The 13,768-nt window shown below is 36.0% G+C and overlaps 1 protein-coding gene across 1 annotated transcript in view; it reads right to left on the bottom strand.

The window, feature by feature from the left end:
• Positions 1 to 1,355: 1,355 nt before the first annotated feature.
• BRDT (bromodomain, testis-specific) overlaps positions 1,356 to 13,768 on the bottom strand; it is a 40,858-nt gene continuing 28,445 nt past the window's right edge. The window contains exons 14-17 of the mRNA XM_010860506.1: positions 9,922 to 10,028; positions 6,582 to 6,787; positions 5,888 to 6,062; positions 1,356 to 1,439 (exon numbers count right to left, since the gene is read on the bottom strand). Of these exons, the coding sequence (XP_010858808.1) occupies positions 1,356 to 1,439; positions 5,888 to 6,062; positions 6,582 to 6,787; positions 9,922 to 10,028 (572 nt within the window). The remainder of the gene's footprint in view (positions 1,440 to 5,887; positions 6,063 to 6,581; positions 6,788 to 9,921; positions 10,029 to 13,768) is intronic.

The raw sequence follows: 13,768 nt of genomic DNA, 5'->3' as shown, positions 1-13,768 counted from the left end.
ATATAAATTAGAATATATAGATAAGTCCATATGCTCTTTTAGGAAAATAACAATGTATACTGTTTAATATATACATATTAATTTCTTGGTTAAAAATATAGTATAATATGTATGACTATGACTTTTATTCTGGCTGTTTCATGAAGGTATCACCACCATTTCAGCCTCGAGTTAATCATATTTTTAAAATGGTTGACAGCTTAAAGATATTTCAAAAAATTATCATATTGATTATAAAAATAAATAAAGCCAAGAAAACTTTCTCTTTCTCTCTATAATACATATACACTTCGAATTTTCACTTTAGATGATACTGGAATAGTGCCTGAATGTTACAAGAGTCCAAATTTTAAAATAGATGAAGCTGATATACATAATTTATACATAATTCCAACTTGAGGGTGATGAAACAAAATATTTCACAGATTTAAATACTTAGTATAGTTAAGTAAAAATTTAGACATCCATTGCTATCACATGCATATTAAGAAATGTATAGATTCTTAAACACATACATAATTAATATTCACTGTTATTTTGTCTCAAATTTAACATCTTTCAAACCATAGATAATAAATATAAATTTTGAATATAGAACCAATGGAGAACCTTATGAAATCTGACACTCCAAGAAACCAGGTGTTATTTGTTAGAGGTTCTAAATATTTCTGAAGGCAGACAAATATCTGTTTTAAAAGTTACAAGCTCATGGTGATCATTTTGTAATAATACAGACATATTGAATCACTATGTTGTACACCTGGAACTAACACAGTATTACAGATTAATTATACTTCAATTTTAAAAAGTAAATAAAATAATAAATTAACAAAACAAAACAACCCTGCTTGTAGGCCCCACATTTTGCCACACAGTCATTTAAAGAAACCCAGGCAGAATCATGGCTCATTGAAACATTATTTACATTACAAAAGGGCCCTATACTCCAAAAAGAGGCCTGAACTCCATTTAAGGACAACTCCCTGTAAAAAAAAAAAAAAACGAAGTTAGAAACTCAACAAGAACTCTTTTTTTTGATCCCTATATCAAAACAAGAAGGGACCATCTTTTGGGATTTTCATTGCTTAGATAGGATCTATAATATATAGTAGAATATTGGTAAAATGAATAACATTTGGGAGTTTATTCAATTTTTAGGTATTCAAAACTATAAAATTTCCTATAAATTATGTCGTTAAAAAATGAACATATAGTTATCAAAAAATGTAAGTGAAAATTGTTTAATCATCTTAGAGCAGTCAAAATACAATTTAAGTTGGTATCTTGGTGTTGGAAAGCAATCATTTTACCATTTGCTTTTTAATCTTTTATAATTCATTTAAGTTGATGGTTAATCAAAAAACTGAGTTGTAATCAAAGTTGTTTTCAAACATTGTCATAATGTCACTTTGAAGAGTCATATCAATGGTACCAGCCATCTGTAGAAAAGAAGAGAAAATATAAATGTTACTTTAAAAGTTTATGCCTTCACTGTATTACATCTATATAAGAAAATGATAATGCAATATTTGGAACACAGAAAATGAATGCACTTCATTTAACATAATGAGTTTGTACATAACTTCTAATTTCTGTTCAACTACTGATTTTTGTTAAAATATCTTTCACATGATAAATAAAAATTAAAACTTACAAGAACACAAAGAACAAGTTTAACTTATCTCTCCAAGTAAGAAAGTTCTCAGTGTTAATCTACACATGAACTAAGATTACATGGTTTGATGTGTCTCTCTAACCAATACAGGACTAGACACACAAAATTATTTTCTTAATAAACTACTATCTTACCCATGTGAGAGAACTATAATATATAATGGTAAAGTCATGATTCTGCCCAATACTGTGTAACCTAAGGCAAATTGTCTAACCAAGTTTATTTTATATACAGGTATTTATGAAGAGCGACCAGACTGAATGTATAACATTCAGCACAGTTTTGCTTATTATATGCTAAAAAACTAAATAAAATAAGCTAAAGTATAGGAAAAGCTAAATTAAGACAAAAGAAACAAATGTTTTCTTACTATACTCTGAAGACTTCTCTAAATGTCCGTGAGACACAAGTTAGTCTTTGCCACAAAGACTAAAATGACACCAACTATGAAAGTTCAATTTTTTTTTAAGACCAGTGAACAGTAGCAGCTCACAGTAGTAGCACCAGTTTGTAACCAGTTGGTTGACTTCCTGGATAAGAATCAGTGTTCTCTGATTATGTGGGAGATTTAGAATTATGACTTGGTTACCAAAAGGATATTATTTAATAAGAAGTTGTGTGATTCTTAAAAACTACGAAAATGTCTTTAAATATGATTTAGAGACAAGGGTAAATTCTTAGATCTTAACCCCAGCTATTTTCCTAGCGCCAGCTATTAGGATACCAAATGTCTAGCCCAAGCAAATAGTTCCTCAGAAGTTCTTTTTTAATGTTCCAGTGAATGTTGGATACACTGTCCTGGTTTAAATATCACTGATACTCTTATCTCTAAGTATCCAGGCTTACCACAAAGTTCCAAAAATATGTAATGAAACTTGTTTTATTTAAAAGTACTTTTAGATTCTCTTCCATCTTGACTAAATCTGAATTTGTGGATATTGATTGATATCAAACTGGATACTGCCTGTACCAATTAACCTTAGATACCACAATTTAAATACTAAAGCTCTCTGCAGCTGACACTATAACCTGGAAATTCCTTTTACGGTGGTCCTAATATACACTTCAACCATTCAAACTTAAGATCAAAATTTGGGTCAAGGGAACTGGCAGAGGCTCTCCTAGGGAGCTTATGCTAGATGTCAAGTTATTGCTGCCATTTACAGTACCAATCTGGTCCAGAAGCTGCAGCATAAGAGTCTGGAGTGTCAAGAATGATAGTAGGTAGCTCCAAAGTCAAGTTTTTAATTGTCAAGCTGCTAGAGGTGGCACTTCTAGTCACGTTCCAGTGAGTTCCAGAAAAATGCTTGGATTTTAGAAATACCAGATTGCCTAGTTGGGTTGTTGGGTAGCAGGAAGTTGCTGAGATATTACTTGTGGGTAGCTAAAGTCAGGCCCTTGTGAGTACCAAAAGGAAAAATTCCTAGGTCACTAGAGAAATACTTCTAGTAAAGTACTAATTAAATTTTAATAAAGAACTTCAAAAATAAATATAAAAATTTGCTATTTAAATTTATTAAAATTCAATAAAATGAAAAATTGACTTCCTTAGTTCCATTAGCCACGTTTTAAGTCCTAATAACATGTAGCTAGCTGGTATTATGGAGAAGGCAATGGCAACCCACTCCAATACTTTTGCCTGGAAAATCCCATGGACAGAGGAGCCTGGTGGGCTGCAGTCTGTGGGGTCACGAAGAGTCGGACACGACTGAGCGACTTCACTTTCACTTTTCACTTTCATGCATTGGAGAAGGAAATGGCAACCCACTCCAGTGTTCTTGCCTGGAGAATCCCAGGGACGGGGGAGCCTGGTGGGCTGCCGTCTATGGGGTTGCACAGGGTCGGACATGACTGAAGTGACTTAGCAGCAGCAGCAGCAGCAGCTGGTATTATAGTTTATTGCGTAAAGCACATTCCTATAACTGTAGAAAGTTCTGTAACAGAGATTCCCAACCCCCAGGTCACAGACTGGAGATTATGCAGTAGACTGGACATAAGCAACACACTTCAGACGTCATTGTCTCCCATCCCCTGAGATGGGATCATCTAGTTGCAGGAAAACAAGCTCAGGGCTCTCACTGATTCTGCATCTTGGTGAGCTGTACAATTATTTCATTATATATCACAGTGTAATAACAGAAATAAAGTACATAGTAAGTGTAATGCACTTGAATCATCTGGTAAGCACCCCACCCCCACCCAGTCTGTGGGAAAATTGTTTTCCGCAAAACTAGTCCCTGGTGCCAAAAAGATTGGGGACTGCTGTTGTATAAGAGCATATTGCTCTAAAGTAAACTCCATCATATGTTACAACACTGGTCAATACAGTTTGTTTCTGTCTTCACATTATAAATAAGCTGATAAAACTTGTATTTTATTTCCTAGGAAATTCATTTGTATCATAATCAATACTACTTGTGTGCTCGGTTGCTTAGTCATGTCTGACTCTGACCCCATGGACTGCAGCCCACCAGACTCCTCCATGGAATTTTTCAGGCAAGAATACTGGAGTGAGTTGCCATTTCCTTCTCCTGGGGATCTTCTAGACCCAGGCATCAAACCCTGTGTCTCCTGCATTTGCCGGCGGATTCTTTACCACTGAGCCATCTGGTAAGCCCAGTCAACACTACAGCAAAGGGCAATGACTTTTTTCTTCTGGAACTAGTACTTCTGTATGACCTGTGAGTTCACATGACCTTTCCAGGATTACAAAAATATCCAGCACTCAACAAGATAAAATTTATATCTGGCATCAATGGTTACCAGGTTAAGTAAAGGAGAAAAACATTATCTGTAAAGGAGATTAATCAATCAATTGAAACCAACATGCAAGTGACAAATATTAGAATTAGCAGAGAACCCATTAAACAATTATGATAATTGTATTCTATTTGTTCAAAAGTTTAACAGAGTTACTAAAAACATTAAAAATACCCAAATCAAACTTCTAGATATTATGACTAATGTCTGAGATGGGACAACTTCAAGTGGTCTAATACAAAAGTAACTGCAATCACTAAAGATTCCAACTATATAACATTCTGGAAATGGCAAAACTATGGCAATAAAAAGATCAGTGGCTGTAAAGGTTTAGGAGGGAGGGGTGAACATAAGGAGAACAGGGAATTTTCAGCAAAAGGAGAGTACCACAGTGGTTGATGTATGTCATTATACATTTGTCAAAACCCATAAATTACAACACAGAGAGTGAACCCGGATGCTAACTATAGACTTTGCTTGATAAACCAAGATTGACAATGGTGTGGCAATGTTAATTCATAGATTGGATAACAAATGTACCACACTAAAGTGGGATGTTAATGGTGGAAGAGACTGTGATTGGTAGGGGAAAGGGTAGGAACATGTGGGAACTCTAAGTGCATACAGAATATTTACCAAGGTAGATCATAATCTGGGCTATAAAACAAGTCTTATTAGTGAATTTAAAATAATTCAAGATATTGTGTGTTCTCTAACCACAATGGAATTGAATTAGAAATCACTAATTTTCTATTATTTTCACTAGCTAGAAAATTTCCAAATATTTGGAAAACTAAATAACACACTTCTAAATAATCCACAGATAAAAGGAAGAATTCTATACTTTTTATATATTAAGAACACCTTAAATAGAAATTTTATGGTGTTTTTGTTTTTTTTTGTTTTGGTTTCCGGTTTCATCAAAGTATAACTGACATATAACTTGATGCAGAGTTGAACTAAACACTGACTAAGATGGCATATCTTTTGGCCACAATTCACAGGTAGTTTATAGGTTTTTCAAGAATAACAACAGTAAGTGATTCTACCTTTGTGCCAGGCATTTTCAAATGTGCTTAATACAAGTAAATTCATTTCACCTTTTACCTTTACAGATAAGGAAACTGAGGCACAAGGAGGTTAAATGAATAGCCCAGGCTCTAAGGTCTATTTAATGGAAGAACCAGGATTTGAACCCAAAGTTCAAACCCAAACCCAAAGGCTCAAGGATTGATACTCTATTATTATGCTATGCTTGTGTCATTTAACTATGAGATTTTAATTTTACTCTCTAATTTTAGAATGAACTTGATCCTCACTAAAGAAGTAACTCCTCACACTAAAGAGGTAATTGTTACTGAAGAACCACCTAGAATACATCTTTGAACATGTAAAGACACTGCCCTGTTAAATCTTCCCTTTGTTAGATTCAGTAAACTAAAATTCACTTACTGCTTCTCTTCTCCTCCGCTCTTGCTCTTTCTCCCGTGCTAAATTTCGGTCTTTCAGAAGCCACAGTTTGTCTTTATCTTGAGCTTCCTGTGACTGCTGATCTTCTTTTTGTTCTTCTTCAAGACACTTGTTTTGCATTTTATTTGGAAAAGATTCTAGAGTGAAGCCATGGTCCCTTAAGAAACAGTAAAGTGAAAAGTAGGTTTCAAGCTCCTTAAAACTTTTTATTATGAAGATACATTTGTCAAATGACAAATATAAAGCAGTGTTCTAGATGTCCTTCTTCATGTTATGACATTATTTTTTAATATTTCTGATGTCAAATTTTACATAGGGCAATATATGTTAACAAAGAGAAGGTTTTGGAAAATTATGACCAAAGTTTACCATTATCTTCTTATATATAGAATGGAAACAATATTAAGACATTTCTGGAAAATAATGATACCATTATAATTTAGTAATATTAGTATTTTTAATAGCTTCTTTAATCACTTGATTATTTATATCCCCTTTAAAATAGGTATTACTACTTAATTTTTAAAAAATCAGTAAAAATTCACTTTTCTAAATATAATTTGCTCAGTGGTCTACTAAATAGCTGAATATAATCACTTACAAAAAAGAAATTTAATATATTTAAAATACATGTCTGTATCTCCCCAAATCTCCACTAATCCAAATAATTACAGACCTCTGATTTTCTTGAAATACTTTTGGTTCCTTTGTATTCTGTTCCAGATGTTTCCGTATTAGTTCCTGTGTTCGAGCTCTTACTTCCTTTTCTATTGCTGCTTTTCTAAACTGGTTGAAGAGCTCATCTGATGATTTCAGTACACCTGATGTTTTGACCGGTTTGCCTAAACTTTTCCAAGAATCTGCATTCTTGATCTTTATATCCTAAAACAAATATTTGATTCAGTATACATCTAAAGATGTCAACTATTTGGAAAAAAAATATTATTTTTGATAAAAATCAAAAATAAAGATTCCAAAGGCTTTAGGTAATTTTACTAAAGTTAAAGGTTACTAAAGTAGAAAAAAAATAGGATAATAAATTAGCTAAATTCAATTATTCATCTAAGACCAAATTAAAACAGCATGCTTGACAGTTATTTCAATTTAATGTGAAACATATGTTAAGGGTATGATAATCTATAAAGAATATAAAAATTAACTGGTCACTGTAATCAAGACATTTATGAACAAGGTCCTACTGTATAGCACAGACAACTATAATCAATACCCTATGACCATAATGGAAAATGTGTGTGTGTATGTATTATATATATATGTGTATATATGAATCACTTTGCTATACAGCAGTAATTAACACAACACTATAAATCAACTGTATTTCAATATAAAAATTAAGTTACAATCTTAAAAAAAATTATTCTATGCAAAAAATAAAGCAAGTATACAAGTGATTAATCTCTAGAGGCAAAGTAAGATGATGGCAAAAAGACTGTAAGAAGTAAGAATGGTACAGTATTTGTTGAAAACCCTCTGACATAGCTTTGTTTTCCTTTCTTTGGTATGAAGAAAAGAACTAACTGCTTGTGATCGCTGTTCTTAACTGAAACAGGCCAAGGGAAAGATCTGTGGCTGACCAACAGAAATGTATGTAGTTGAAAATCTTCCAGTACCACATTTTTTTTAAAAAAGTAAACTTTTAATAATATATTTTATTAAAGGAGTCAAACATCCTTCCTCACCCCTAACACACACATACAAACCTTCACCATTGGTCACCCAGTTGTATTTATGAAGTCTTTCTTATATGTTACCTATAAAACCTATTTTTGTTCCTACCCATGGAATGGGCTAAATACTAGTTTCACACTTCACTTTTCTACTGAGTCAGTTAAAGAATATTGCCTGCAGATAGAGACATGAAACATAACATGGTAGTATACTTAATAGGAAATAAAGGGAGGATGAAACCAGGATGAAACCCTGGTCTCTGGTTTTGTCCTTAAAATGTCTATTTAGCTGCAATAAAATTCTGGCAGACCCTAAAACAGGAAAGTTCATATTTGGGTTTGGAGTATGGGACAATTTTTCAGATATTACAGAGAAGAATAAGATTTTGAGGTGAGAATGGAAAGCATTCCTCACAGAAGGAAAAACATAGGCATATGCCTAAGACGGAAAAGCTAAATTGGAGTCACAATGTAAAGGTGCTTAATCTTCATTTTGAAGTCAAAGCTAGAAACTATTGAAGGTTTCGTATATAATAATTATATGATCAGAGCAATACATCAAGAAGTACAGTTAAAAGAATGTTCAAAGCAGAATGGGGACTTCACTGTGGTATAGTGGATAAGAATTTGCCTGCCAATGCAGGGGACATGGGTTCAATCCCTAGTCTGCGAAGATTCCACATGCCACGGAGCAACTAAAACCGTGTACCACAACTACCATGCCCATGCTCTAGGGCCTGCATGCCGTAACTACAGAGCCTGCATGCTAGAACTACTGAAGCCCATGTGCCTAGAGTCTATACTCCACAAGAGAAGACAATGCAATGAGAAGCCTGAGTACCGCAATGAAGACCCAGTGCAACCAAAAATAAATAAATAAATAAAAATAGATTAGAACAAGGAGGGTTTCAAGTCAGTCTGCATTATAAATATTACAAAGAGCTTACATTGAAGGCAATAAGGCCTGGTCTATGAGGTAGAAGTGGAAAAGGAAACATCTTGAAAATAAAAGCCAAAGAGTTTAGCAATTCCTTGACTTCAGGAGACTGAGAAATCAAAAAGGATTAAAACTCACAGGATGCCAGGTCTAGAAGTATATATGAGTCATCTGCAGAGAGACTGTAACTGAAAGCACCACAGTGGATGTTTAGAGAGAGAACTAGTAGAAGACCCTGACTTCCTCACACCTTCAAGACTTTGGGAGGGACACAGCAATTTTAGACATCATTGATTCTTCTGATAGGGCAAATTACAGGGATGGGGCAATAGCTAGATTCGAGGTAAAATTAAGGCAGTGCTTTTCAGTTGAGGGTGATTCTCCTTTGCCCAGGGAAGACATATGGTGATGTCAGTAAAGTTTTTGGTTGTCAAATATGGGTGAAGAAAAGGGTGTTACTAACATCTAGTGGGTAGAGGTGAGGGTCCCTGTGAAGCATCCTACAATGTATAGACCATACTCTCAACAAAAACTTATCCAGTCCAAAATGTCGATAGGAAATGATGGAAGGAAGGAAGGGAGAGAAAAAAGAGGGGATATGTGAATATCTCATTCATGGTCAGTTTCTGACAATTAGTTTTGAGAGTCACTTTGACTGGAAGGAGATCAAACCAGTTCTCCTAAAGGAAATCAACCCTGACTATTCATTGGAAGGACTGACGCTAAAGCTGAAATTCCAATACTTTGGTCATCTGATACAAAGAGCCGACTCATTGGAAAAGACCCTGATGCTGGGAAAAATTGAAGGCAAAAGGAGAAAGGGCGGCAGAGGATGAGATCGTTAGATAGCATCACTAACTCAATGGACATGAATTTGAGTAAAATCCGGGGCACAGTGGACAGGGGAGCCTTGCGTGCCACAGGCCATGGGATCACAAAGAGTCGGACACAACTTAGTGACTGAAAAACAACAACTATATTCAAATGTCTGGAATAGTACCTGATGTATCTAATGTATCCCAAACATCTAGAATACTTGTTGAAAGACTGATCAATGTGTGGTCTGAGATTAAGTGCCCAGAAGACTCCATGAGGAAATCACCTACAACAGATTGTAAAAGCTAGTTTTATAACATGTTTTAAAATAAGGATAGCTGGCAAATACCAGCATTCTAGAATTTGAAATTAAACACAAATATGAGGACTGATGGTAGAGGGTGGGGAAAGGTGTTGCTCACAGTTTAACTTCTGTTTTTTAACAAATAGGCAAAAGTTAGTCTTAAGAGATCCAAAATTCATTCAAATTAGCACTTAAAATACCTCTGTGCCATTTCTATATTCAATTGTAAATTTCTTCAAGATCTGTGAGAAAAAAATAACATTATTCTTACCTTTTGCACTGGAACTTGACCTTGATATTCTGATTCTAACATCACTGTGTCATTATCACTGGACTGAGGCATCACAGTTAGGCCATTCAGAAGTTGTTCAGAATCATCTAGATGCACACATTTTTAGAACAGTACAGTCAAGTTAATATATTTCATCTTGATTCTCCACAATTAGACATTTTCCCCCTTTCTATGTTAGAAACTATGAAAACAAAATAACCAGTTTTTTTTATGCTTCTTAATTTTGGGGTATCATTAGTTGGAGAATTGTAACACTGTAAAATAAACATTTTTCACTGGAAATTTTACCTCCCTATATTTCTTTTTCTTCTTTTTCTTTTTTTGGCTGGGGGGTGGGGAGGAGTCAACATAAAGTATAGCTGACATTTTGGATGGTTTGCCTTGAAAATGAACCGAAAACATCTGTTATTTTTGATATTGACTCAAGTACTGCATTTCGGACTCTTGTTGATTATGAGGGCTACTCCATTTCTTCTAAGGGATTCTTGCCCACAGCAGTAGATATAATGGTCATCTGAATTAAATTCACCCATTCCTGTCCATTTTTGTCCACTGATTCCTAAGATGTCGATGTTCACTCTTACCATCTCCTGCTTGACCACATCCAATTTACCTTGATTCATGGACCTAACATTTCAGGTTCATATGAAATATTGTTCTTTAGAGCACTGGACTTTTCTTTCACCACCAGACACATCCACAACTGAGTGTCATTTCTGCTTTGGCCCAGCTGCTTCATTCTTTCTGGAGTTATTGGTAAATTGGCTTTTGCTCTTCCCTAGTAGCATACTGGACAGATTTTGACCCGGGGGGTTCATCTTCTGGTGTCATATCGTTTTTCCTTTTCGTACTGTTCTTGGGGTTTTCACGGCAAGAATACTGGAGTGGGTTGCCATTTCCTCCTCCAGCGGACCACATTTTGTCAGAACTCTTCACTATGACCTGTCCGTCTTGGGTGGCCCTGCACGGCATGGTTCATAGCTTCATTGAGTTACACAAGCCCCTTCGCCACGACAAGGCTGTGATCCATGAAGGGGTTTACATGCCATAATAAGTGGAAGATGATCAATGTATGGCATACCTGAATAAATAGGAAGTCTGCTCCAAGCCTATTGCTGAAAGCTGAGGGTAGAGGGGATCCTACTTAGTAAGCCTGTGCTTCAGAATCTGGCTAGAAAAGCCTGGAGTAAAGTAAAATGATAAAGGCTTAAGGATGTAACTCAGAGTACTATCAATATATACAGCAGGCAGATAAAAGTAGGTATCTGTAAAGAACATTCAGAGATGTTAATGATCAAGAGAGCAGTGTCACAGAAGCCAAGTATATCAAGGATCTGACTGAAAAACAACTTCATAGGAATGCCCTCTGGCACCTTAAAACACTACAAAACTCATCCTTCATCAGACATCTGTTATTCATCTGTGTTCCAGGTCTGTCAACCTGGACCCATATCCAGTCTTGGGTTACGGACTGAGCCCCAAGGCGTATACACCTTTAGTTACTAAAACTTGGCATATATTCATCTTTTGAAGACCTGCTCACTCAACCTTTGTGCTTTCTTTCAACTTTTCCCTTTTTCTATCGCTTAATTTTTTTGTATTACTTTAATAGCTTAATTTTTAGCCGTCTTCTCTGGTCTCTCTTCCCCATCCCTCCAACTGGCCTACACAATACTGGCAGATTAACTGCACTTAAGCACACGCTTTGTTCCAGAAATCTTCATTGGCTCCCCACTAACTATACCATTACAATTAAGTCCAAGGTCTCTAGAAATCAAGGTTCTTTATGACCTGAACCTGATCTATTGGCCAAAAAGTTCCTTTGGTTTTTAAGTAAAAATAGAAGACACATTTTTCATTTTCACCGAGCACTTTGTTGAACAACATATTCACCATTTTGTTCTACTACCTTCTACCATTTTTCAGGTGACTTCATTTCCAGGTTACTTTTACAGTCTTCCAGGGAATTGAAATTTTTTCCATTAAGAGAATTTTGTAAAGACCAAAATAAATAGAAGATTATGCTTTTTCTGAGGTTCCCAGGTGGCACAGTGGTAAAGAATTCCTGTCAATGCAGGAGACGCAAGAGATGAGGGTTTGATCCCTCGGTCGGGAATATCCCCCGGAGTAGGAAATGGCAACCCACTCCACTATGCTTGCCTGGAAAACTCCATGGTCAGAGAAGCCTGGTAGTCTACAGTCCATCGTGTTGCAAAGAGTCAGACATAACTGAGCGCACACACATGCAGGTGTGTGCTATATGTTAATTCCAGACACTTTATGTCAAGTGCTGTTTTCAGTTGGTCTAATTGGAATCATTTGGTTTTCTGGAAGGAGCTCATAATAGAGGACACCCTTCCAATCCCACCACATATACAACATCACCTTCTTTGGATGAAGACTGGTCTTTGGTATGGTGGGGAGACCACCTGCAATGCAGGAGACCAGGTTAATCCCTGTGCTGGTTCCATCCCTAGGTTAGGAAGATCCTCTCGAGAAGGAAATGGCAACCCATTCCAGTAGCCCAGCCCGGAAAATCTCATGGAAAGAGGAACCTGGTGGGCTACAGTCCATGGACATGCAAAAGAGTCAGACACAATTTAGTGACTAAACAACAACAAATACAGAAATATTAATCTTTCAAGGAGATCAGGTAATTTCCACCTTCTTCACCTCCTTAAATTTTAGTTTCATTTCTTTTAGGGCAAATGTTTTTACTTTATACCAAAGATGAGCACAATAAAGGACAGAAATGGTATGGACCTAACAGAAGCAGAAGATATTAAGGAGAGGTGGCAAGAATACACAGAACTATACAAAAAAGATCTTCATGACCCAGATAACCATGATGGTGTGATCACCCACCTAGAGCCAGACATCCTGGAGTGCGAAGTCAAATGGGCCTTAGGGAGCATCACTACAAACACAGCTGGTGGAGGTGGAATGGAATTCCAGTTGAGCCATTTCAAATCCTAAAAGATGGAATTCCAGCGGAGCTATTTAAGATCCTAAAAGATGATGCTATGAAACTGCTGCACTCAATATGCCAGAAAATTCAGCAGTGGCCATTGGACCAGAAAAGGTCAGTTTTCATTCCTGGACCAGAAAAGGTCAGTTTTCATTCCAATCCCAAACATTCCAATGCCAAAGAATGTTCAAATTACCACACAATTGCCCTTATTTCACACGCCAGCAAAGTAATGCTCAAAATTCTTCAAGCCAGGCTTCAACAGTACACGAACTGAGAACTTCCAGATGTTCAAGCTAGATAGACGGAACTAGAGATCAAACTGCCAACATCTGCTGAAACATCAAAAAAGCAAGAGAGTTCCAGAAAAACATCTACTTTTGCTTTATTGACTATGCCAAAGCCTTTGACTGTGTGGATCACAACAAACTGGAAAATTCCAGACCACATGACCTGCCTCCTGAGAAATCTGTATGCAGGTCAAGAAGCAACAGTTAGAACTGGACATGAAACAACAGACTGGTTCCAAATTGGGAAAGGAGTACATCAAAACTGTATGTTGTCACCCTGCTTATTTAATTTATATGCAGAGTACATCATGCGAAATGCCAGGCTGGATGAAGTACAGCTGGAATCAAGATTGCTGTGAGAAATATCAATAACCTCAGATATGCAGATGACACCACCCATATGGCAGAAAGTGAAGAAGAATTAAAGAGCTTCTTGATGAAAGTGAAAGAGGAGAGTGAAAAAGTTGGCTTAAAACTCAACGTTAAGAGAAACTAAGATTATGGCATCCGGTCCCATCACTTCATGGCAAATAGATGGGGAAACAATGGAAACAGTGACAGACTTTTC

The sequence above is a fragment of the Bison bison genome, unplaced genomic scaffold, assembly GCF_000754665.1.
Source record: "Bison bison bison isolate TAMUID 2011002044 unplaced genomic scaffold, Bison_UMD1.0 scf7180017864466, whole genome shotgun sequence".
NCBI classification, from domain to species: domain Eukaryota; kingdom Metazoa; phylum Chordata; class Mammalia; order Artiodactyla; family Bovidae; genus Bison; species Bison bison.
This window is presented reverse-complemented; position numbering and strand designations above follow the sequence as displayed.